The sequence below is a fragment of the Grampus griseus genome (assembly GCF_964374135.1).
Source record: "Grampus griseus genome assembly, chromosome: 11".
Taxonomy (NCBI): Eukaryota; Metazoa; Chordata; class Mammalia; order Artiodactyla; family Delphinidae; genus Grampus; species Grampus griseus.
Genome location: NC_139005.1, coordinates 56,132,524 through 56,156,574, shown reverse-complemented (window position 1 = coordinate 56,156,574; position 24,051 = coordinate 56,132,524). Strand labels below are relative to the sequence as shown.

Genomic DNA, 24,051 nt, shown 5'->3' with positions numbered 1-24,051 from the left:
GGGACAACCTACAATCTCGGTTGAGTATATGTGTTATTTTAAGATCACCCATGTTAGAAAAAAATGGTTCTTAATCTAAAAAGCCTGATTTAGGGGCTTCCCTTGTGGCGCAGTGGTTAAGAATCCGCCTGCCAATGCAGGGGACACGGGTTCAAGCCCTGGTCCGGGAAGATCCCACATGCCGCAGAGCAACTAAGCCTGTGCGCCACAACTGCTGAAGCCCACATGCCTAGAGCTCGTGCTCTGCAACAAGAGAAGCCACTGCAATGAGAAGCCCACACACCAAAACGAAGAGTAGCCCCCACTCACCGCAACTAGAGAAAGCCCACAAGCAGCAACAAAGACCCAACACAGCCAAAAAATAAATAAGTAAATGTATATTAAAAAAAAAAATAGAAAGCCTGATTTAGTGGTTCAAGATGACCATCCGCCACTTCAGGGGATATACCACTTCACTTATTTCCCTCCATCGAAGCTAGGAACGAATGAGGAAACGATATTCCAGGTTGCTTAGAGAGTGCTAGAGAATAGTACATTTAGCTTTTGCTCTGCCTGTAAATATGGTGGGTTCTAAGTCATGGAATATTAGCTGCTTGAAACAAACCTTTCCAAGGCAAGCAGTTGGCGTGTGTCATTAGCTCACTGTAGAAGCAAAGTGGATGAGAGAAGGAGTATGAAGTCTGAGTGAAACAGAGGAAGAGATGGGGTGGGAGGGGGGAGGGACTGATGGAGGAAGAGTAACAGGGCTGGGGAAACAGAGGGAAAGTGGGGAGGACAGAGGAAAGGGAGAAAGGAAAGGGAGAAGAGAGGAAATGTGGAAGGGACAAAGGAGAAACTGACATCAAGAGACACAAAATAAACACCATCTATCTGCATGGTATCTCACTGCATAATTTCTGCAAAAGTCTTAAAGTACCATAATTATTTTAAATAGCTGATAAAATAGATTAGAGTTTTGTGATTTTTGGAGGAAAGGCAGTCATAATATGAAGTGCCTGCTATGTGCCAGGAAGGGGCAATGTTCTTAAATATCTCATGTCACTGGGGAGGCAGGAAAGTGATGGCTAAAAGGAAGGGCTGATTTGAAGCCCAGCTCCACCACTTACTCGCTATGAGTTTTGGGACAGGCTTTTTGACCTCTCTAAACTAACTGTTCCCATCTGAAAAATATAAACCAGAAAAAAAAATGCCAACCTCAGCGGATTGTTGAGAGGATTATATGACCCAGTAGTAAAGTGTAGAGTGTCTGGCATATAGTCTGTGCTCAGCAAATGGTAGTTATTAATTTCACTATTATCTGTGATTCTCACAGCAGCTCTCCTTGTTATGGTATAATGTCAAACACATCTTACAAATGAATAAACAGTAGCTCAGAGAGGATGACTGGTTTCCCCAAGATTACAGAATTAGTAAGTGACAGAGACAAAATCTGAACACTGGTCTGCCCACCTCCAAACTCTGACTTCTTTTTTTCAACTCCCTTGGGGGAAGGGGGTGGTGTCTGCATTAGCATTGCTCCCAGAAGCTCACAAAAATGTGCAGCCCCCCACATCCAGGGGGCCAGGGCCACACTATTACTCTAGTTCCCACCCCAATTCAAAGGGACACAGCCAGGGGCAGTCTGAGAGCATCAAACCCAGGGTCATTGTCACTTTGTAGGTATGAGTATACAGCACAGAGCCTTTCCATTCCACTGGAGGGAGCCTGGAAGGCCCCAACCTTCATTTTGAAAACCCCTCCCTCAAGCTGGCCTAACTCTCAACCCAACCATTATTCTTTAACTGATAACTTTCCACCTCCTAACTTATTGATCAAATTGTGAAGGAAATTCAGTATTGTTATTCAAATAATGATAAAAACAGAATTGTCTTTTACAGCTATGCACTTACTTGATTTCCAGAGAGAATTTGACATTGGTAGGTGTGTACTTATTAACAGGAATATGGTAATTGTAATTTCCAGACCTAATTATGTAAAAAAAACCACAAATCAAAATACTCAGGAAAGGGTTCAAAAGGGTTTTTTCTACTTTTTGCATACTATGTAAACTGTGAAATATTCTATAATACGTAACTGATACAGAAAATCAAGTTTAAATTTCAAAGTGATCTCTTTCGGATCTTACTATATATGAAATATACCACAAAGATTTATGGTTTGTTAAAATACACAGAAGAAATGACAGAAAGTCAAATCCCAGACCATATGCACAAAACTAAACAAATAGGAAATGACTTCAGTTCCCCTTAAGGAGATACAGATTTCAGAAGACAAATGAGGCAAAGTCCTCAAACTAACAATCCCTCTGGAAAGAAAATTGGAAATAATAAATACCAGCTTTTTTACAGTAAACCACTCCCTTTTAGGCAACATTAGCAGGAAATATCATGTACTTTCAGAACTGGAATCAACTAAAATTATTATAGTCCTAATTACCATTTAGTAATGGAGAAAACTGCAAGACAGAAATACTTATACAGACATTCCTCCTGCCCTTGACGAGGGATGCTTAGGGAAAGGGGGGAGTTCCACTGATCCCTACTGTAATGAAAACCCTAGCAAAAAGGCTTACAAGTTCTTATGACTGGCCATCCCTTGAATTATATGGAGAAATAACTTAAAACCAGATAAATGGGGGAAAGAGCCAATCATTTAAAATTTCCGTTAATGAATATTAAACTGGGCTGTTAAAAATAAGAAAGCAAAAATAAAAGCAATAGATCTGAACTGGGATCGGGAGGGCTTTGTCCTACTGGAGGAAGCTTGGGTAAATAGAATTCTTTTCCTACTATGTGCCTCCCAACATCTGTGTGCTTTCCAGGCACCCAACTCCTTAGCTAGTAAGTATCCTCATCTTACAGATGAGAAACAGGTACGCAGGGAGAATAAACATCTTGTCAAAGTGCTGGAATTTGAACCCAAATCATCTCACTCTTCATTACGTCATTCTACCAAACCAATTATGTCTGTCTCTGACTTTTTCAAGCTCACTGAGCCTCAAGTTTTTGTAACAGCAAAATGGGGATAATACCAACCTCATGTGATTTTGTGAGAATTCAATGACATAATGAATGTAAAGGTCATAAACAAATCATAAAGCACCACACAGGTTATTTTCAAAAGTCAGGACCATCAGCCTGAAGCCTAAGGTACATTAGGCTGAAAAAGAAATAAGGCTGAGAATCCGTAGGATTTGTGACACCAATTCAAAATATACAGCCTTGCCTTTAACCTAGCAGGCTTAAATATTAGCAGGCTTAACTAAACCAGTAAATACTGATCAAATAAAGAAAAATAACTCCTTATTCTTAATGCCTACAACTTGCATATTGTGTTTGCTGAAGCTTCTATGCTTGCCCTCTATGCGTCTAGATGCATTGTTACCTTGATGCAGGCGATACACTAGAGATGAACATTGCTGATAACTTTTGCAGTACCCAGATTTTTTTCTCTTAACTGAAAAGGTTAGGATAAGCTATATTTTTCAGCAATTAAAATAATGATATCCCTTGTTATTAAAATATACAAATGTCAGCTCACTCATAACTTGGAGCCATCGGTAATAATGTCTTTCTTTTCTATAAAATTAACTAACAGCTCTGTGCCTATGGTATGTGGCCTCAGAGAGTCAGCCACAGAGCTGCCCCCTAAGCTTTTAGCTTTGGACTTACCCATTAAACCAGGAGACTGCAATCTTTGGAGCCGTGGTTTATTGACATTTGCTAATACCAACCATTTTATGATTCCCTCTTCCACCATGCAACAAATGTGTTTTCACTTAAGGAGCAATGTAAGCACACATCGGTTTTACCGGGTAGCATTAGCTTTCATTCCAGTCTCAAAAACCCAGAGCCCTGAGTAAATTCCAGAAACAATCAGGGGATAATGGGGAGGCTTACCCACCCGCACTGGAGGCTTCTACTGCAATACCGACGATCTATTATTTGCTGGATTTCCATAATCTGAATAGAACTGATGGTTGTATCAATCCCTGAATTGAGAAGAAATAAAGTAAACTTTTCTGCAGAGAAAAAGAGCATTGTGCTCCAGCGCAGGCTCCAAATTGCAGATTGTGAAATAAGAGTTTCTTAGATAAATGGATTCCATTTGCATTCAAATGGGGGAAAAAAAGGAGAAGAAAGGGGAGAAGGCTTTTGTTGTTGTTACAGTAAGTTTTAAGAAAACTAAAAAAAAAAACAAAAAAAAACCAAGCTCCAATAGACAGCCTCATAATATCCAAAACAATGCCTGGATCGTGGAAGTCCTACTAAATTGAGATTTATTGAAAATGGAGAGCGCAATGTGATATGCAATCTGGCCAATAAAGAAAGATTCAACAAAAATCAGAAAACAGAAAACCAACTAAAAATTTAGCAGAAAAATAGAAGAGAGCAGGAAGTTCAAATAAATTATTAAAATCCATGAAGATCAACCAAAAGGCCTAGCCGTATGCAACCATTTCTAATGCCTCCTTAATGGTTAGGGAGGCCTCGATTATCAAAATGTACTCCCACGGGTGTTTGTGGCAGAGTGCAGCCTCCGTCCCTGTGCCTTACTCCAGTAATGCTTTCACAGCTTGTTAGTATTCTGCCTGGCTCCACAAAAACAAAGAAGAGAGTCACTTAAATATAAACTTACAGTCGCTCCCCCAGTCAAGGTTGGTTAGCGCCTGTCCTGCCAAGAATGATGTGCTCCTGTCTCCTGAAGAGGAAGAAAGTCTGTCAGTCTTGAAGCTTGTTCAGGATGGGAAGAAACCCAATGTGTGCCCTAGTTTGTCTCTGTCAGTTGAATGTTTCCCCCACCTTTCAACCCATCACATCCCTATGCCATTTCATACAGAGCTAGTTTACTGTCACCCTTCTCCAAAAAGCCACCTGTTTCGGACTGAATTATGTCCTCCAAGTTCTTATGCATGAAGCCCTAACCCCTGGTAACTCACTCAGAATGTGACTGTGTTTGGAGATGGGCCTTTAAAGTGATAATTAAATTAAAATGAGGCTGTTAGTGTGGGCCCTAATCCAATCCGAATGGCATTCTTATAAGAAGAGGAGATTAGGACATGAAGAGGCCTGCTTGCATGGAGGAGAGACCTTGTAAGGACACAGAGAGAAAGCAGCCATCTTCGAGCCAAGGAGTGAGGCCTCAAGAAACCAGACCTGGTAGCACCTTAATTTGGACTTCTAGCCTCCAGAACTGTGAGAAAATAAATTTCTGTTGCTTAAGTCACCTAGTCTGTGGCATTTCGTTATGGCAACCCCAGCCGACTAAGACACCATCCCGGATTAGATCACTGCAGCTCACAGCTCCCCCACTTCCACTGCCATGGCATGTATTATTACCGAATCCTCTAAGTGGTGATCAATCAGTGATACCTTCTCTATCACTGTACCAAAGGGCACATTATCTCTGGATTGTTACTTTTCTTGTATCTTTGCCCTTTCTCAAAAACTCCAGACTAGGGAAGCTCTACTAACATTCTTTGAATCATCTATAACTCCAAGCATAATGTGATCCACTCAGGAAAAAAGCGAGCTTAAGTTAAAAACTGAGCTGCAGCCAGCTGAGGAGAGGACTCAAATCACTGGTATGGGGCCAGAGCTCGCTTGTGGGGAAGGAAGCCAGGGGAGTGGTTATGACCCGTCAGAGCTGAAAAGGCATTTTAAAAGCAATATTGAAAAGGTAACCACTCAGATGACTGTTGTTAAGGCTATGGGGAAAAAAATGTATCTTTTTAAAGTGGATGGTAAAAGCAACCATTTAGTGAGTTGTTCAGCAAACCTAACAAAAGAATTTTAAAGTTTTTGCAGTCAGTTTTTAAATTTGCAGATGTTTTCTCAAGTATATGTACTCTTTATTGCAGTCCTTCATTTTCATTAAACAATATCTATGTTTTTCAATATAATTTGGGGCAAAACACAAAGACGTTAACCTTATTTAACAAGAGACGTAAGTTAAAACAATATGTGCTGCTTTCATGGGAAAGAAAAAGAGACAAGAGCTAAAACAAGTTTCTGTATGGAATTTCAGAGTAGAAAGCAAAGTAACGGTGCAGACTTCTGGGGGTTAGTCGCTCCTAAGTATCTGTCCAGGTTAGTACTTCTCACACTAAGTGGAAGGGCTGGTTTTCTTGTCTAGAAACCTAACTGTGAGCTTTTGGAAGACTGCATCTTGTTCACTATTGTATCCCCACATAAGGCAATGCCAGGCTCAACTGTGGGGCTGACTACATATCTGTGGAAGGATGGAAGGAGGAGAGTCAGGGAAAGAGGAAGGGAGGAGGGAAAGCCAATCATGTAGCTTCTAGAAAAATGTTTCCTCTTCCACACTCAAAGGAGACACCCCTAGGGGATGGGTGCAGAGGGGTGCTAGGAGTGGACTCGGGGGAGCTGGGCTTCTTCATCCTGTTAGCAAATGGGAGTGAGACAACTTGAAGGTGAGGCAAGTTTCCTGAAATTCCTCCCCAGCGTGATGCTTCCCTTTAAGAAGAAATGGACCTTGATATATGGTGATTTTCTAGAAAACTGAATATTTCCCTTTACCTAAAAATGTATGTACTGTCTAAAAGGCCTCCAGATTTCTTGGATTCCAGCTATTCAAATAGTAATTTTCGAGCACATGTCTCCTGCTATGAGTTTTGCTTATGACTGCTTCCATAGAAGGCTTATTTACAAGGCAAATGAGGCATAAAGAGAAGGGGAAACCCGACTTCTCTATCCTGTCTGTTTTCTTTCCCTAACTTTTGTTCTATTTTCCTGCCGAATTTTCAGGAAAAACGTCATTGTAAAGTCTGGCAATAGAACTACAGAGTTGTCTTACTTCCACAGAAGTGTATTTCTGGGTTCCTGGAGACGTAGAACCCTGTGATTAAGGTTCAGCATCTAATGGGATAAAGTGTTTTTTAACAGTAATAAAAAGGTGAAGTTGAGGAGAGATAATCTTACAGCTTAGAATTATGAAAATGGCTTTTCAAAAGCAGGATTGGAAATAAATTTTGAGTCTCCTGTAAAACACCTCGACTTTGTCACTTCTCTGAGGCAAGACTATTCAATTCCGAAAGGCTGGTTATTGGAAAACCATAAATTCTCCTGTAGTCATACAGGGGTGGCTCTCATTTTACAAGTGCCTTCCAGCAATATTCCCTATAAAGTTAATATACATTTCCAATGGTTTTCATCGTAAAGTTGGAGAGATATTTCACAATCAGCAGATGAGATCTCCCCATAAACTAAATCAGAAACTTCTGGAGAGGAGAGACTTAAGATGGTGTCCAACCAAAGTATATCCTGTCGTGGTAGAATGTGTGTATTGCGCTACTTGTAAAACTGCACTGATGGCTGATTCCCAGTACATCTTGGATACCTTTTTCTTTCATGACTGAAACAGGCTCAGGCCAAGAAAAAGTCAACGAGCCCAACCAATCGACGACTGAGTCCTTTAACACGGGGAAACATTTTCTTTCAATCATTGACTCTTCTCAGAGGTCTGGTCTCCAAATCAAAATAAGCATGAATTACAGATGCCTTTTGCTTTGTGAGATTTTAAAAGTCTTTACGAAATCTCTTAAAATCTGTAGAACTCCACTGATGCTTTTTCCCACAGGCTCTTAAGTTTTTAATATCTAACTCTGCTGCCTATTTAAATCTTTATTAGTTCCATAGATTAAAATCTGATGCATCACACTCAGTTCCTCAGAGTAGAAGCTGAATATTTTGAAATACCCACTTTCCACTTCCTATTAGTCTTACGCAAACCTTTTATTAAAGTGTGAGAAGAGGGGATAACCTTTCTGAAAGACATTTTAAGCAACCAACTTAGGCCCAAAGGAAGAATAATGGCTTGAGCTCAGCATGTCATGAACATGCTGATTTCCCTGTACTTATTTTACTAGTCGTCTTACTCCTCAGGAAGGAGGCTCATAAATGTGTTCTGGGGCTTGGTAAACTATTAAATATTACTCCACATCTCACTGAGAGTTACTCTAAGGTTTTTTTTAATTAAAAAATTTTTATTTTTAAATTTGTAATTGGTCTTAAATGCCTCAGAAACATCCTGTTGAAAAGAATATTTGCCTGGTTTTCTCTTCTTTTGGATTTAGGAACCCTGATGTCATATGTTGCCCTGGACAGAGGCAAAAGATGGAGCAGCAGCAGAGGAGAAATGCTTTTCTTCGGGCCCCCAGAAATATCCCACACTGGGGACAACATCTCAGTGGCTATAGGCACACAACGGAATATTACTCAGCCATAAAAAGAGTGAAATAATGCCATTTGCAGCAACATGGATGGACCTAGAGATTATCACACTAAGTGAAGTAAGTCAAAGACAAATATCATATGATATCACTTATATGTGGAATCTAAAAAGATGATACAGACATAGAAAGCAAACTTATAGCACCAAAGGGGAAAGGGGAGGAGGGATAAATTAGGAGGTTGGGATTAAAATATACACATTACTATATATAAAATAGATAACCAACAAGGACCTACTGTATAGCATAGGTACTATACTATTACAAGTATAGTACTTGTATAGTACCTATTATAGCATAGGTACTATACTATTACAAGATACTCAATATCTTGTAATAACAAATAATGGAAAAGAATCTTATATATATTTTTATCTCACTTTGCTGTACACCTGAAACTAACAACATTGTAAATCAACTATATTTCCATAACATTTTTTTTTAATGGCTGTAGGCAAAGGGGAGGGGGTAGAGGGTGCTGAAAGGGCTTTCTAGAGGCATAGAGTAGATACTTTCTGCATCTTCTAGAGTTGATCCCAGGTACATGCACACACCAAGCCCAAATAAGTGGAGGCAGAATGCTGGGGACAGGGGACCCAGATTTCGATTTCTACTTTGCTCATAATTCACTGCAGAATCTTAAGCAAAGTCCTCAGCCTCTATTTCATCAGTCATAAAATGGGTAAATTGGTATAAATCAGAGATTCTTCTGACCTGGGGACTCTGGAATCCCAGATGATTACATAAAGGGGTCTGTGGTGTTGGCTATGGACTTGAAAAGTAACAATCTCTCCCATAGATTTGTACCATTTTTCAAATGTTGCTGTTGAATTAACAAAAATAATTTGCATAATCTCGGGGTCAAAAAGTCAGGGAGCCACTGGTGTAGCTGCTCTCTGACCTTCTATGACTCTAAATCCCCCAGAGTTTTCAAGTTTCCTGAAGGTTATAGTAAATAGAACATTTAAATCCTTTCCGTTTTTTTTCTCAAGTTGAAAGAGGGAAGAGGGAAACAACTTTCCCAGTGTGTCAGAGAGCCTGATAAAGCAGAATTTAAACTCCGTTTTTAGCCAGAGAAGCTGATGATAGTTGTGTCTAGGAGGACACAGCCAGACACCTTGGAGCAAATCTTCTTTCTTAGGAGTCTCTTCAGTGTCTCTCATCGTTATGGAAACATAAGATGAGCAGACACTCATTGTCCCAGAGAAGATGGCAATAAACCTTCATGTGGTTTGATAAGGGCTACTCTTCCCAATATCCCCTTGATGTGAAGAGCTGGTTGCTATAGGAGTGAATTTGCTCAAGGGTCAAAAAACTTTCTGAAAATGAAGATTGGGCCAGTTTCCCAACCTCTTCCTGTTCAGGATTCATTGTTATCCACCTCACATGGGTCAGATGGTCTCATTTGAGCACTGCTCTCAGAAAATGACACCCAGTATCCTCAAGGTGGACTCCCAAGGTGAGGAAAAGGGTTACCAGCCACAAGGTTCCACGTGCTTTAAAAAGGGAAGGGAGGTTCTGGGGCATTTCTGAGACAGTAATGGATTTTTCCATGTTTAAAACTATTGAGGATATGATCTCCGAAACTGAAAATTTCTTCCTTCACATTGAACTTTTATCCTCTATAGTGATGCATCTGTTCCCAAGTTCAATGAAAAATTGCTTTCATGAGAAAAACACTACAAGCATTGCCTCCTATAGGTGCAGGGGAAAACTCTCTGTGCCTTAGCTTCCTCACTGGAAAAAAAAGGGGATAATAACAGTGCCTATCTATCTTTCAAGCTTGTGAGGACTAAAGGACTTACTCGTGTAGCCTACTTATGACAGTGCCTTGCATACAATAGTAATACGTCATTATGTGGTGTTACTGATGATGGTGATGATTTGTAGAAGTTATTTATTCAAGCCTCGAATATGAAATAATATCAAAGGAAATTACACTTCTGCCCCCAAACTTCAGCCACTGACCATAGTCTACATGTCATTAGTCATTAGGTCTACTCAAAAATATTCTGGCTCATCTTCTTCCAGGCATGTGTTAGGTCTGCACTTCACCAACTGTTTTTAAATTAGACATGACCAATGTCACTTGCTTTGGCCAGTAACATGTAAGCAGAAGTGACTTGTGTTACACCCACATGGAAGCTGTAATAGCCAGTGCACAATTTGCCCCATTCTCTTACCACCTCTATAGAGGCTGTGGAAATACGTACTGAGAAGGAGTCTCTATCAGCTGAGTCTTGAATGGCGTGATGAACAAGATCCCTCTTTTGATCGACATTTGACATATAGAGAGAGTCAAATAAATGTTTGTCACATTAAGCCACAGTGATTTCGGAGTTGTTGTTACCACAGCATCTTAACTGATAAGTCACACTGATATGTATGTACTGTTATTATTAGCATCATCATCATCATTATTTTAGACACTTGTTAAAATGTGTGTATACAGAGGAGATTTCTAGAAACAATAACTTAGTATACACTGGGATGTACAGTATTTGATCTTACAGAGATAATTACACTTTTAGTCCTTGATCAAGTTTCCATAATTTATTATATTTATTTATTTATTTTTTTGGCCACGCGGCATGTGGGATCTTAGTTCCCAGACCAGGGATCAAACCCGTGCCCCCTTCAGTGGAAGCACAGAGTCCTAACCACTGGACCACCAGGGAAGTCCCAATTTTTTTAACATGAAAATTCTGTTACTTAGTGTGTGTGTGTGTGTGTGTGTGTGAGAGAGAGAGCGAGAGAGCGTGTGTGTGTGTGTGTGTGTGTGTGTGTGTCCGTCCGTCCGTCCGTCCGTCCCCCAAGGAGGAGATAATCTGAAAGTGGAAGCCTTTTTCAGGGACTTAAAGCTTGCCCTGAACTCATCAGAATCTTCATAGCCTTTTACATTTTGCCCTGCTTGGTTTGGGCAGAGAGCCCAGATGCCACATCATCTTATAAGTTCTAAGTGAGCCAAAAGATCTACCCATCTTCACATAATTACTTCTCTTGTGCTACTATTACTATCTTGGTTGGCAGTGAACAAATGAGACCCTTTCACTTGAATCAACCAAAATTTCATCCCTGGGTGGGGAACTCAATATTACAAGTGATTACAAGTTTGTGTATTTGTGTTTTCAAAGATCTTGCCACCCCAAATAGAAGAGTGGAACCATTAACAGACTATCCAAGTAAACAGTGAGGAGGGAAAAACCTCAGGTTCAAAGCACTAGTTGTTACTCTTTGAACATTCTTTACCTGCCCATGGCCTCTGATGGGGCTCCTTCTCCTTGGGCTGTCTTTGCACAGGGCTTGAGAGGACTCTTCTTGTTCCCCAGTTGGGACAGCAGTAAGTCTCCTGACATGGCAGGATCTCACAGAAAGTGATCTCTGGTACTTGGAAGGGGGGTTGTGTGGTTGCCAGAGATGTATTAGGTGCTGCAAGGCATTGGACAGAGGGGAGGAGAGTGACAAGGTTAACCTGAAAGGCTGGTTCTTCTCTTGACAATTCACATGAAACCCAGGCTAGGTTTGAGGGTGAGGAATGTGACGATCTTACCCAAGGGGGAAGCTGTGGGTGGCAGAGCCGGATCCTGGGAGCTGGTGAGGTTGCTGGAGGAGGAGAACAAAATAATTAATGAAAGAGGCCTTCAAGAATCCTTCTCCCCAAAGGAAAACAAGACTGGAACTCTCACCTCAAAGGGAGACTTGGGGTACATCGGTCTTGATCTTTTAAGCTAAGTATGTAAAGGGAGACTATTGTCAAGCCACTGTTAAAAAAAAAAAAGAAAGAAAGAAAGAGTTATGTGGCAGATTTGATTCCAGATATATCTCACACAACCAGCTGGCCAGAGATGTCCTCTCCCAGGCCACACAGATGGGAGAGGAGGGGGCAGGCGGCCAGGGCTGACAGAAGCGCCATGGAAGCCAGCACAGTTCTGCCTCTCAGCCCTGGTGAGAAAAAGCCCCCAATCTTCCCGGAGCTCAGAGGCTCCCTGGCTACTCCGGGCTGACGGATTTTTCCACAAAGCAGCCCCCTGGCCCTGGCAAGCTGTCTCAGAAACGTCTGTCACTAGTGGAAGATTACAAGAGGAAGCATGTAAATCACTGGAGGCAGCCCTCTGCTCCTTGCAGGAAAAACTCAGAGCAAAGTTCATATCCCCCTGGTGGAGGGCATCCACACTGTGGTGTTGGGAAATGAAAGGCCACACAGGTTTAGTCAGCAGTAGGTGCCAAACCCTTTGGCCGCTTCTGACATCTTCCTGCTGCCTGTCTTTTCAGAGCACAATACACCAAATTGGACAAAGGAAGGAAAAAAGTACAATAAAGCATCTATTTCCACACTACATGAGTTCAAAATAATGAGTGTATCTTTCCCCCCAATTATCAGCACTTATATAGCCAAAAGGAAGCTTACCTTAAAGGTCCTGAGCTTTGGGAAGCTCTTCCCAATATTGCTCACACATCCAAACACTCAGCATTCTCCTCTTTCGAGGGTGTCTCTAGAACTCTCTCTACAATCCCGCCGTGCGCTGGGCCTGACACAGGGGACCTTACGTGACCTCTTGCCGGCTTGATGTCACATCTGGTTCTCTAGACTCAACTCCTCATTAGTATTGATATCTTTCCTCACCGAAGGTCGTGGATTTACCATCATTAAATATACACAAAGAAATGTGCCACACATTTGAATTCTGCTCATGAAGAAAGGAGCCCCCGAGTGTTCTCAGCAGCAGCTGGTTACTGCCCAGTGGGCACAGCCCTGCCTGGGAAAAGTGGTGCTGAGCTCCAAAGATGCCGTTAGACAGAATTTGTGGCGTCGCCCTGGCAACTACTTGCTGTGGTCCAGTCTCCCTGACTTTGTTCTCCCACATTCCCCATTTTCTATCTCCCTATTACTAATCCTTAAATACTCTTTCTGATTTGTTTACCATCTGCATCATTGCATGGCCTGGGCAACTTCTAGGATCATAGAATGAAATAGACATCTGCTTCTTTCTTTAGGGTTTTGACCCTTCTCAGGTACACCACAGGCTGGAAACAAGACAATAAGCCCAATACCTCCCATTTCTGGTCTTAGAGGTCAACAACATTGGAATTTGTACGATCTGATAAGCACATTTAAAAAGCAGTCTCTTCATATCAAAATTAGACTTCCTATAAGCTTTGCATTGGATTTTCATGGGAATCTGTGTCTCTAGAGAATGTTAAGCATGTCTGTGAAAAGTAGATGCTCACATTCTCCTGAGTTGGGAATCCCAGAAGAAGACAAGTTCACTTAGGAGAGTGAGAAAAGTACACCAGCTTCTACTGGGAATTCTATGTAGTGGTGTCAAATACTTGGGGATGCTTCCTGCAGTGGGCAGTAGCAAGTGAAAAGTTAAAATGCTGAGGGGAGAGAAGGGTACAGAGAGACCACAATGTCTCCTATAACTGAGAAGCTGCTTTGGATCAAGAAACTGGAAGCATCCTTGGGACCATCCCTTACTTAGCCTCTGAGGATAATTGTCTCCTCTGAGACAAGGCCCAGAAGCTAGTCCTTTTCCACGCTAACAAAGCATTTTTGGAGGGATAGATAAATACCCCTTCCACCATGTAAACAGACCGAAAACAAGAAGGCGAGGAGGACATAGGAAAGATGACCAGGGCTCAAAGGCTGAGGAGCCATCATAGCAGCAGCACGAGCCTGAAGACCAGAGACCTGATAAAGACCCCTCATCCCAGTAAAGGATGACCCCTCCTCCCTGCGAAGGAGGGATGGCAGTCAAAAGGCACGTGATGCTTGCATAGCAAATGTATTTGCTTTAACTGCTTAGTACATTTGGCTACCATTTCATCATATTGCATATCTTGGGGTAATCTCAGTCTCTTTTGGTATAAAATCCAGAAGAATTCTAATAATATGAATATCCATGGGAGAGTGGATTGTACCTGATTACCTACTCACTCTTTTCGCCTAAGTAGATAGGAAGGAGAGCAAAGATTTTGAGAAAGTTATTTGCAAGGCTAAAAAAGATACACACGCACACGCACACACACACACACGAAAGGCACAGGGAGCTGGTAAGAAATATCAGTTGATTAAAAAAAAGATCATCCTTTATCTCATATTTAAGAGCAGAAAGCCTGTGCTTCTTTTCTTCAAAGTATGAGTTTATAAAGGGCTCCTGTATCTCTAAGCTAAATCAAAGGCCAATGTCTGGTTTAAAGGGCTCCTTGTCTTCAAAGTAAATAGAAAGTCAGTCCCCAGTTCATGTGTGAGAAAAGGGAGATGGGAAGAGAAAAAGAGCTTGACATAGCACAACACTGATGTTTTTCTTACCAAAATGCCATCACAGCAATGAGAGTTATAACCAAGGTCTGGAAAACCCAATTGGGACACGACTGTTTTTTTCCTGAAAAAGAAACCTATAAAAAATTCAGCAATGAGAAATGAAAAATCAGTGATGCCAACTTTGAGAAGGATGCCTGAAGACTCACTCCCCAGGGGATCTTCGCTGCTCCCTTCAGCCTACATCTCCCTCCTCCTCTCTGCCTCTGAAAACAAAGTCCTTTCAAAGCCAAGTTCTCCCCTTTTCTTGGCACTCCAGGCTACACTCTCTCTTCCCTGCAGGACAACTGTCTGTGCCATTCATTAGTGCTTTTTCTTGAAGTTTTATGAGAGAAGAATACCAGACAATATACTGTCAGAACCCAGAGGTCCATTTCTTTTAATAGGATACTTTTGAAAATCAAAAAGTCTTCAAGACATAATAGAATAAATCCCAATGGAAGAACTTCAGGCAGCATGACAAATTGTAGAAAAGATTTTTGTGGCATGAAATACTATTAATTACTCCTTAAATCATATACAGTTTTTTCCAATGCTGCCACCTATTTTTGAGGACTGTTCTGGGCCTATGTCTTATTTATTCTTATATCCATTCAACAAATATTCATTAAGCACTACTATGAGCAACGTTATAGGGGGATATGAAAATAAGTAAATTACACTCTCTAGGAAGTGAGTGAGACAAACCTTTAGGACTGGTACATATTGGCATTAAAAACTTGCACATAAGGAATGAGCCAAGAACCATAGGAGAGACAGCTGTGCAACTGGTGAGGAATCTCGCTGGAGATACGAGAGGCTTTCTGCCCAGTTAAATACGGTGCTCCTTAAATATGAGTTTCCTACTAATGCAATACAGAGTATTATGTTTGCTTCCTTCTGCGGGTACAGGATTGGAAGGGAATTGGAGGATGGTGGTAGTTAAGAAATAGTTTAAAATTGGTCTTTGAATTTCTTGGGCAGGTTATCTGCATAAAGAAAATGTTCTTCAATGTAATATCGGGGGTCGGGGGGGGCGGAATTAACCACACGCTTTTTAACAAGTACCCAAATTTTAGGGTTATCATAACTGAGTCATCCATAAGTGCAGTAGGAAGCCACTTTGAATACCAAGAAGTGGATGGTTTATACCATTCCTACATCCCACTGGAACGGTTTTGAGGACATCCTAATAGTGTGCTGTGCAAAGAAAGAACTCAATGCAATGAAATTTGCTGAATTGATTAGAATTAAGTAGTATTAATCTCAGAATAAGAGCTTCCCCTTCCAACCTACTCCCCAAAGCTGCCAGATTATTTTAAGTCTCCATGCTTTTGCTCAAAAGCCTTTGACCTTGTATAGGAAAATGGCCTAAGACCTGGGGTCAGACCTGGAGTCAAGCCCTGAACAAGTCATCTAAGTGTCATTGATCCTCATTTTCCTCATCAATAAAATAGGAAAGATAAAATCATACCTGCCTACCTTTCAGAGTTACTGGGTGGACCTGATTAACAGAGAAATGTTTCTCAAGTTCAAGTCTGCATGAGAATTACTATGGAGTTTGTTAAAAAATCTAAATGCCCTGAAAAATTCTGATTCAATAGGTTACCATGTAGTGTGAGTTGGGGGGCTGTGAATCTGTAAGAAGTGAGATAATGAAAAGTATCTGTGTTTGCTAATATGTTTAGAATAGATAACTAATAAGAACCTGCTGTATAGCACAGGGAACTGCACTTCACTGTACAGTAGAAACTAACACAACATTGTAAGACAACTATACCCCAATTAAAACAATAAATAAATAAATTTAAAAATAAACATACTCATTGAGATGATACATCATTTATTCAGTATGATCCATTTGACCTCTATGTTACTAATTTTCATAATACCCTGAATTGTGGGGGGAGGCGGGCTCTCAGAAGAAGCCTGTGTTTGTTCCTTCCCTCTCTCCCTTCTCCACATACTCTGAATTTTTACTCGAACCCTGAGGTCTTTCTCACCTCGCCCCAATCATCAACACACAGCAGGAATCACCCACCTACCTCTTGGAAGTAAAGAAAGAGAAGGAAAGGAGAGGAACCGTTTGGACTGGATGAGACCTGAATCTTCCTCCAGAATGAGCATCATCTTGGCCAGCATTGGCCCAGCCAGGCTTCTCACCATCAGGTAAAGCCCACCAACTGCTCATAGCCAGCACTTTGCTCATTAATGCCCCCACTCAACCCAGAAGGACCACTCTCCACCCATACACTTGTGTTTCAATGCTCCAAGGATCTTGGAGGCTTTGAGGAATAAAGGTTACCTAGGGGGTTGGTGTATGGAAGGGCAAGTTAACCTCGGAGAAATAGCCAAAACCTCCTAGAAAGACAGTACAGGGAGAGCAAAACACCACCATTCCTGTATTTTATCAAGCTCCCTGGAAGACTGATACATGCCAAAGTATGAGAACCACTGAAACAGTGGGTTTGAAAATACTAAATAGCGGTGGACACTTACATAGCACTTATGTGCCACACACTCTTGAGTGCTTTATGTATGCTAATTTATTTAACCTCACAGTAATCCTCAACTACTCTATAAGGCAAGTACTGTTATCATCCCTATTTTAGAGATGTGGAAACATGAGTCCCAGGAAGGCTAAGTTCCTTACTCAAGATCACACTGCTAGTAAGTCACAGAGCCAGGATTTGAACCAAAAAACACTTGGTTCCGGAATCTGTGCTCTTAACCCCAATGCCATGCTGCCTCCCTTTTCTGTCTGTAAAGAAAGGATGCACTATACAACTTAGATATTATTGTTATTATTCAAAAAGTCTTCATGGCTGCCAAATGAACTCCTTAACTGGTGATCCAGAAACAGCCTAACATATTTTCAGCCTTAACTTCGACTCTCCTCCCTAACAAACTCCCACCTAGTCCTTCAAGGAAGCTGGTGCCAGCTCCCAGACCTTGGCTTGTGCCATTCCATCTGAAACCTCTCTAGCAGCACCTGCTACTTTCTAGCCAAAGCTTACGCCCCCTTGAAGGCCCGGGTCCCATGATACTCCCACGGTGCTCTGAGCCTCTGCAATATTTATCACATCCGGGTACAATTGTTCTTTGTTTTCTCTTCTGATCTTCCCTGGCTACCTTAAAATTCTTTAGAAGGGGCCACATCTTACTAACTTTTGCATGCACAGGGGCGTAGGACAGTGACTGCATGAAGTCTCTGAATTGAATGGGTGCTCTTTAATGTCTGGATGTCCATATAAGTCCCTGAGCCTGTGTCCACACCCCAACTCCCCCACCACACATACACCCAAGACACTGAATCTCTTAATGCTTTAAATTTAGATTGTGAGCCTTCAGGGAATATTTTCAGACTGGGCTCTCCATTCATTCATACATTTGACAAATATTTCTTGAGTACCTGCTCTGTGTCTGTCCCTGGGGACACAGAATGAGGAAGGCTGACACAGAGCCTGTTCTCATGGACCGTATGTTCTAGTTAATATTCTGAGAAAACTGCAAAATAAAGATTCTTTGTGTGCAAGATGGGTGCTACAGAGGTTGCACAGGAGCCAAATTGTACCAATCAGGGCCTCCATGGATGTAGATACAATTCCCTCTATCCCCTTAGTACAAAGAGCACCTTCCCTACACAATATTTTTAGTATTTTGTGTTTACTGAGCAACCTGCTATGTGCTGGGCATTGTGCTAAGGGCTTTCGCTCATTTAATCCTATCAATACTCTTTGTAAGGTAGACATTATTATTATCTGTTTCCCAATGCAATTAAGTAAACTTGCCCCAAAACACTTCTACATATACATTTATCCATGTATTTATGCCTATTGGTATAGCAAGAAGCTTGTCCACAGCATAACATTTTAGTAGTTTTTAGTAGAATATTCAACTTTCTAAACCCTCTTAGAATAGTTCAGTGACGTACAACATGAGGAGTAGAGAGTAAATTGCGACAATGGCCCAAACATCAGGTCAGCCCGTAACAGGATATAGGTTAAGGTCATAAATACCTTCCTCCGGGAAAGGCCACCTTTGGAAAACTAGTGGATCTGAGGGAGCGAGCTGAGGTTCACAGCTATCTATGAATGGCAGCTAGGAAGAGAGTATTGCAGCTTCTCCCTCACTGACACTTCTCTGCAATGGAGAGGGTGTCCTTTAAGTTAATAAATGATTAACCTTCACCTTTAATGTAAATGTTATCCTGTTTGATGAAATGCTCTATTCATTAATATAGCTTTCACATTTTATCCTTTGCAAGCAAGTGAATACCTAGTCTCCATTTGCATATATAGTACTAAATATCAAAGGGAAAAGGGATTTGTGGATTAACTGACATCCCTTTGAGATCTTCTGGAGACAAAGATAAGGGCCTGAGTCAAGTCAAGGCATCCACACAGATCTTGCAGCCCAGAGTCATCTGCTGATGAATTTCACCTGATGGGGACTATACACACAAAAAGCGGCAGAACAATATTTCTGAAATGAACAGGTTCTATACTCATATCTCTAAACTCCTCTTTGAAAAACCAGTTAATATCTATTAAAAGGATAATATTTAAATGCCTTAAGTGCATAAGGATGCCTAGGGAACCCATCAACAAATAAATGAAGAAAAAAATTCCTGATCAATTTTTCTAAAGACTATTTGAATAGAAAATATCACCTCTGTTCATTATAAATTTAAGTCTGTTTACCTTGCTGGGTTTTTTGGGAATGGTCCTTTTTGGAGAAGATGCACTAAGAGCTCTGCTACATTTGCTTTAAAAAGAGAAAGAGAAAATTAGTTTTGATTCAGCTGCCTCTCCAAGAGTTATATGACAAAGGCCCAGACTGTCACTAAAACAGCAGTATGCTTTTTTTTATTATTATTATTCAGTGGTAATTTAAAAAAGGAAGAGTCGAGGCAACTGAGAGTTCTTTTTGTGTACAAGAAACTTAGTAAGTATAAATAAATGCATTAAAAGTTACATTTCCCTTTTTCTCAAAATATATCAGAAAATGTGCACATGCCTCCTTAAGTAATAAAAAAAATAGAATAAAAGTTTTTTCCCTGAGGACCAAACATGGTTCTCTAAATTTAGAAATGGCCACCTTTCCTCCTCAAAGGAAAGGCCACCCTTTTGTTAAAATGTAGCACTTCCTATAATCACTGCTCTTAAACAGATGCATTATATTTTGTTTTATTTTAAAAGCAGCAACAGGAAAAGTAAGAAAATTATCACATAAAACAACTGTGTTCCAAAACATTCTGAAAGAAGAATAGGGACTTAATTAAAAGAAAGTAATGGTTGCTGCTTGGTAGAACAGACCATTCAGAGTGATCTAGTTATGGAAAGACCCCATTCTCTCCTTTCTCCAGATTTCTATGGCAATCCTGGAAGTACCTGATCGAGCTCACTTCACTGGCAGAGGACTTCCAACTACTGAGCCGCTTCAGCCTGGCCAGTCTTCTGTTCCATATTTCTAACTCTTCTATTCTTTCTTCAAGGTTGTTGGTTAGTTTGCAAAGCTGCTTCACTGCACCCACATTTTCCATAAAGATCTGGTCCTAAAAATGAAAAATTCAGAGCACATACAGTTTGAGACCACTAGACAACTGTCCATGGCCCATCCAAAGACAGCTGGAAAACTCCATTGAAAACGGCTACATACACACACACACACACACACACCCCCAGCCTCACGTTCATTCAAGATAAATCTGGAGGCTTGAAATTTAAAGTGGTCTTGCCAAACTTCTGGCTATGTAGTAAAACTGCTTATGTTCAATTTGCAATAAAATGGAAATATGTCCTTGTATTCCAAGAGAGAGAACAGAGCTGAAGGACACTGTCAAGTTTCCAATCCAAAGATTTACTTTCAGTGGCCATTATGCTCTATTTAAAACTCATGTAAAGAAAGTCAGAACAGGCTTCTGAATGTTGATTTGTGTTTGCATCACTAAATCAGAAGGAATGACTTCAGTTCTCCCTGGTAAAATGTGCATCAAATTGCTCAGGTGAAGGAGGGAGGAAAGAAGACCTGGGCTTTTCTCTGAGTTCTGCCACCTGCTAGATGTGAGATCCTGGGTAAAATGTAACAACTTCTCTGAGCTTCAGTTTCTTCATTTATAAATGAGAGGATGATTCTTGAGATGTTGATTTCTGTCTTAATATCCCATAAGCTATTACATGCAATTTACATTTTAGCTTAAACAAAATTTAAAACAACAGCACTTAATTCTTCCTATTCAAAGAAAGTTACTGACATGTCAGAAAGAGCAAGAAAGGAGAGATCAACCAAAACCACAGGGATCCAGACACCCCTTCCCCCACCCACACACGTCAGTTGTTTGGGGAACATGTGTGTCTGTTTCTTAGCCATACAAAAATCCTGGAAAGCTCTCATCAACTCACACCCCAATCCCATAACCACTCCTCTTCCCCACCCCTCTGTGTTTACAAGTTTAGAATGTCATGGCGTTCTTTGGGGCTCATAGAGGCTGGTCCACTGTTGTAAAGTGATGAGCTCAAGGCCAAAATAGAAAGACTGTTTTGTGGCTGGGGATCAAACTCAGGGCTGTGTGTCTCTGAGATTCTCATCATGCAAACCGAAGTTTTCTGGGTTTCAAACACTGTAAAGCAACCACTTGGAAAGGATTCAGAAGCTGAATGCTATAGATTTAAGGCTTAGTTCATAGAGTTTAAAGGCATACACACTGGTATAAAACACACTGGTAAAGGTAAGTATATAGTCAGTTTAAGAATACTCTAATACCATTATATAATGGTATATAAATCACTTAACTCTAGCATAAAGGTTAAAGGACAAAAGTATTAAAAATAACTATAGCTTCAATAATCTGTTAATGGTACACACATAAAAAGAGGTAAATTATGACACCAAAAGCATAAAACATGGGGTGAGGGGGCAGTAAAAGGGAAGAGTTTTGTATGTGATCAAAGTTAAATTATTATTGGCCTAAAATAGACTGTTAAATCTATAAAATATTTTATGTAAGCCTCATGGTAATCACAAAGCAAAACCTACAGTAGATACACAAAAGGTAAAGAGAAGAGAATCAAAGCATAACACTACAAAAATCACTGATTCACAAACGAAGACAGCAAAGGAAGAAAAGAACAAATGAACTACAAAACAGCTAGAAAACAATAAGATGATCATTTAAAGAAGAATTAATAAAAATCTTTCTCAAACTCCTCCAAAAAATGGAAACTCCATCCACTACAAACTCATTTTAAAAGGCCATCATTACCCTGATACCAAGGCAAGATAAGAACACTACAAGAAGAGACAATTACGGGTCAATATCCCTGATGAACATACATGCAAAAGTCTTCAACAAAATATTAGCAAACTGAATTCAACAATACATTAAAAGAATCATATGTCATGATCAAGAAGGATTTATTCCTGGGATACAAGAATGGTTCAATATATGCAAATCAATCAATGTGATACACTCCACTAACAAAATGAAGGATAAAACTTATATGGTCATTTCAATAGATGGAGAAAAAGATTTTGACAAAATTCAACATCCTTTCATGATGAAAACTCTCAACAAATTAAGTCTGGTTAAAATATACCTCAACATAATAGAAGCCATATATGACAAGACCACAGCTAACATGTACACTTAATGATGAAAAGCTGAAAGCTTTTCCTCTAAGGTCAAGAACAAGACAAGACATGCCCACTCTCCCTGTTTCTATTCAGCACAGTACTGGAAGTCCTAGACAGAGCAACTAGACAATAAAAAGAAATAAAAGGCATCCAATTTGGGAATGAAAAAGTAAGACTGTTTCTGTTGAAGATTATATCTTGGATACAGAAAATCCTAAAGACTCCATCAAAAAGTAGAACTAATAAGTGAATTCAGTAAAGTTGTAGGATGAAAAATCAACTTACAGAAATAAGCTAGTTTCCATACACTAATAATGAACAATTTGAAAAAGAAAGAATCCCATTTACAATAGCATTAAAAACAATGAAAAATACTTAGGGATAAATTTAACCAATGAGGTGAAATATCTGTACACTGAAAATTATTAGACATTGGTGAAAGAAATGATGAAGACACAAATAAATGGAAAAATATCCTGTGCTCTTGGATTGGAAGAATTAACATTGTTAGCACGTCCATCGTACTCAAAGCCATCTATAGATCCAATGCAATCCCTGTCAAAATTCCAATGGCATTTTTCACAGAACTAGAAAAACTAATCATAAAATTGGTACAGAACAACAAAAGATCCCAAATATTCAAAGCAATTCTGAGAAATAACAAGGCTGGAGGCATCACACTTCCTGATTTCAGACTATAGTACAAAGCAGCTATCATAATCAAAACAGTATGGTACTGGCATAAAAATAGATACATAGACCAGGAAGGACAAGGAAGTCAAGAATACTCAATGGGGAAAAGATATTTTCCTCAATAAATGGTGTTGGGAAAATCTGATATTTACATGCAAAAGAAATTGGACCTCTATCTTACACCACTTACAAAAATTAACTCAAAATGTGTTAAAGACTTAAATGTAAAACGTAAAATTGTAAAACTCCTAGAAGAAAACAGGGAAAAATCTCCTTGTCTTGGCAACCATATTTTGGACAAGACCAAAAGTACAATCCACAAAAGCAAACAAACAAAACAAACAAAAGTGGGACTACATCAAACCAAAACTTCTGTGTAGCAAACAAAATAACCAACAAAATTAAAAGGCAATCTACTGAATGGGAGAAAATACTTGCAAGCCATATACCTGATAAGGGTTTAATATTCAAAATATATAAGGAATGCATACAACTCAATAGCAATAAACAAATATTCCAGTTTAAAAATGGGCAGAAAACCTGAATAAATATTTTTCCAAAGAAGACATACAAATGGGCAACATGTACAAGAAAAGACACTCAACATTACTAATCAGGGAAATGCAAATAAAAACCACAATGAGATATCACCTCACACCTGTTAGGATGGCTATTATCAAAAAGACAAGAGAGAACAAGGATCTGGAAAAAAGGGAATCCTTCTGTTGGTGGGAATGTAAATTGGCATAGGCACCATGGCAAACAGCTTGGAAGTTATACAAAAGTTAAAAATAGAACTACCCTCTGAATATGATCCAGCAATCCCATATCTGGGTATATGTCCAAAGGAAATGATATCACTATCTCAAAGAAATATCTGCACCCCCATGTTCGTTACAGCATTATTCACAATAACCAAGATATGGAAACAACCTAAGTGTCCATCAATGGATGGATGAAGAAAGTGTGTGTGTGTGTGTGTATATACATATGTATTATTCGGCTATGATAATGAAGGACATTTTGCCATTTGTGACAACATGGATGGACCTGGAAGGTGTCATACTAAGTGAAATAAGTGAGACACAGAAATATAAGTACTGTATAATATCACTTATATGTGGAAACAGAATAGATTGGTGGTTGCCAAAGGTTGAGACAGTGGGGGAAA

The 24,051-nt window shown here is 40.0% G+C and overlaps 1 protein-coding gene across 2 annotated transcripts in view; it reads right to left on the bottom strand.

The window, feature by feature from the left end:
- Window positions 1-24,051, bottom strand: part of MYRFL (myelin regulatory factor like) — a 115,389-nt gene that overhangs the window by 1,857 nt on the left and 89,481 nt on the right. Inside the window, exons 14-22 of one of the 2 annotated variants that reach the window (XM_082665822.1) lie at window positions 19,946-20,109; window positions 19,256-19,319; window positions 14,565-14,650; window positions 11,938-12,012; window positions 11,802-11,854; window positions 11,501-11,680; window positions 4,639-4,701; window positions 3,904-3,991; window positions 1,890-1,964 (exon numbers count right to left, since the gene is read on the bottom strand). In XM_082665822.1, coding sequence (XP_082521948.1) covers window positions 1,890-1,964; window positions 3,904-3,991; window positions 4,639-4,701; window positions 11,501-11,680; window positions 11,802-11,854; window positions 11,938-12,012; window positions 14,565-14,650; window positions 19,256-19,319; window positions 19,946-20,109 — 848 coding nt within the window. The remainder of the gene's footprint in view (window positions 1-1,889; window positions 1,965-3,903; window positions 3,992-4,638; window positions 4,702-11,500; window positions 11,681-11,801; window positions 11,855-11,937; window positions 12,013-14,564; window positions 14,651-19,255; window positions 19,320-19,945; window positions 20,110-24,051) is intronic. The other variant, XM_082665823.1, reaches the window with a different exon arrangement.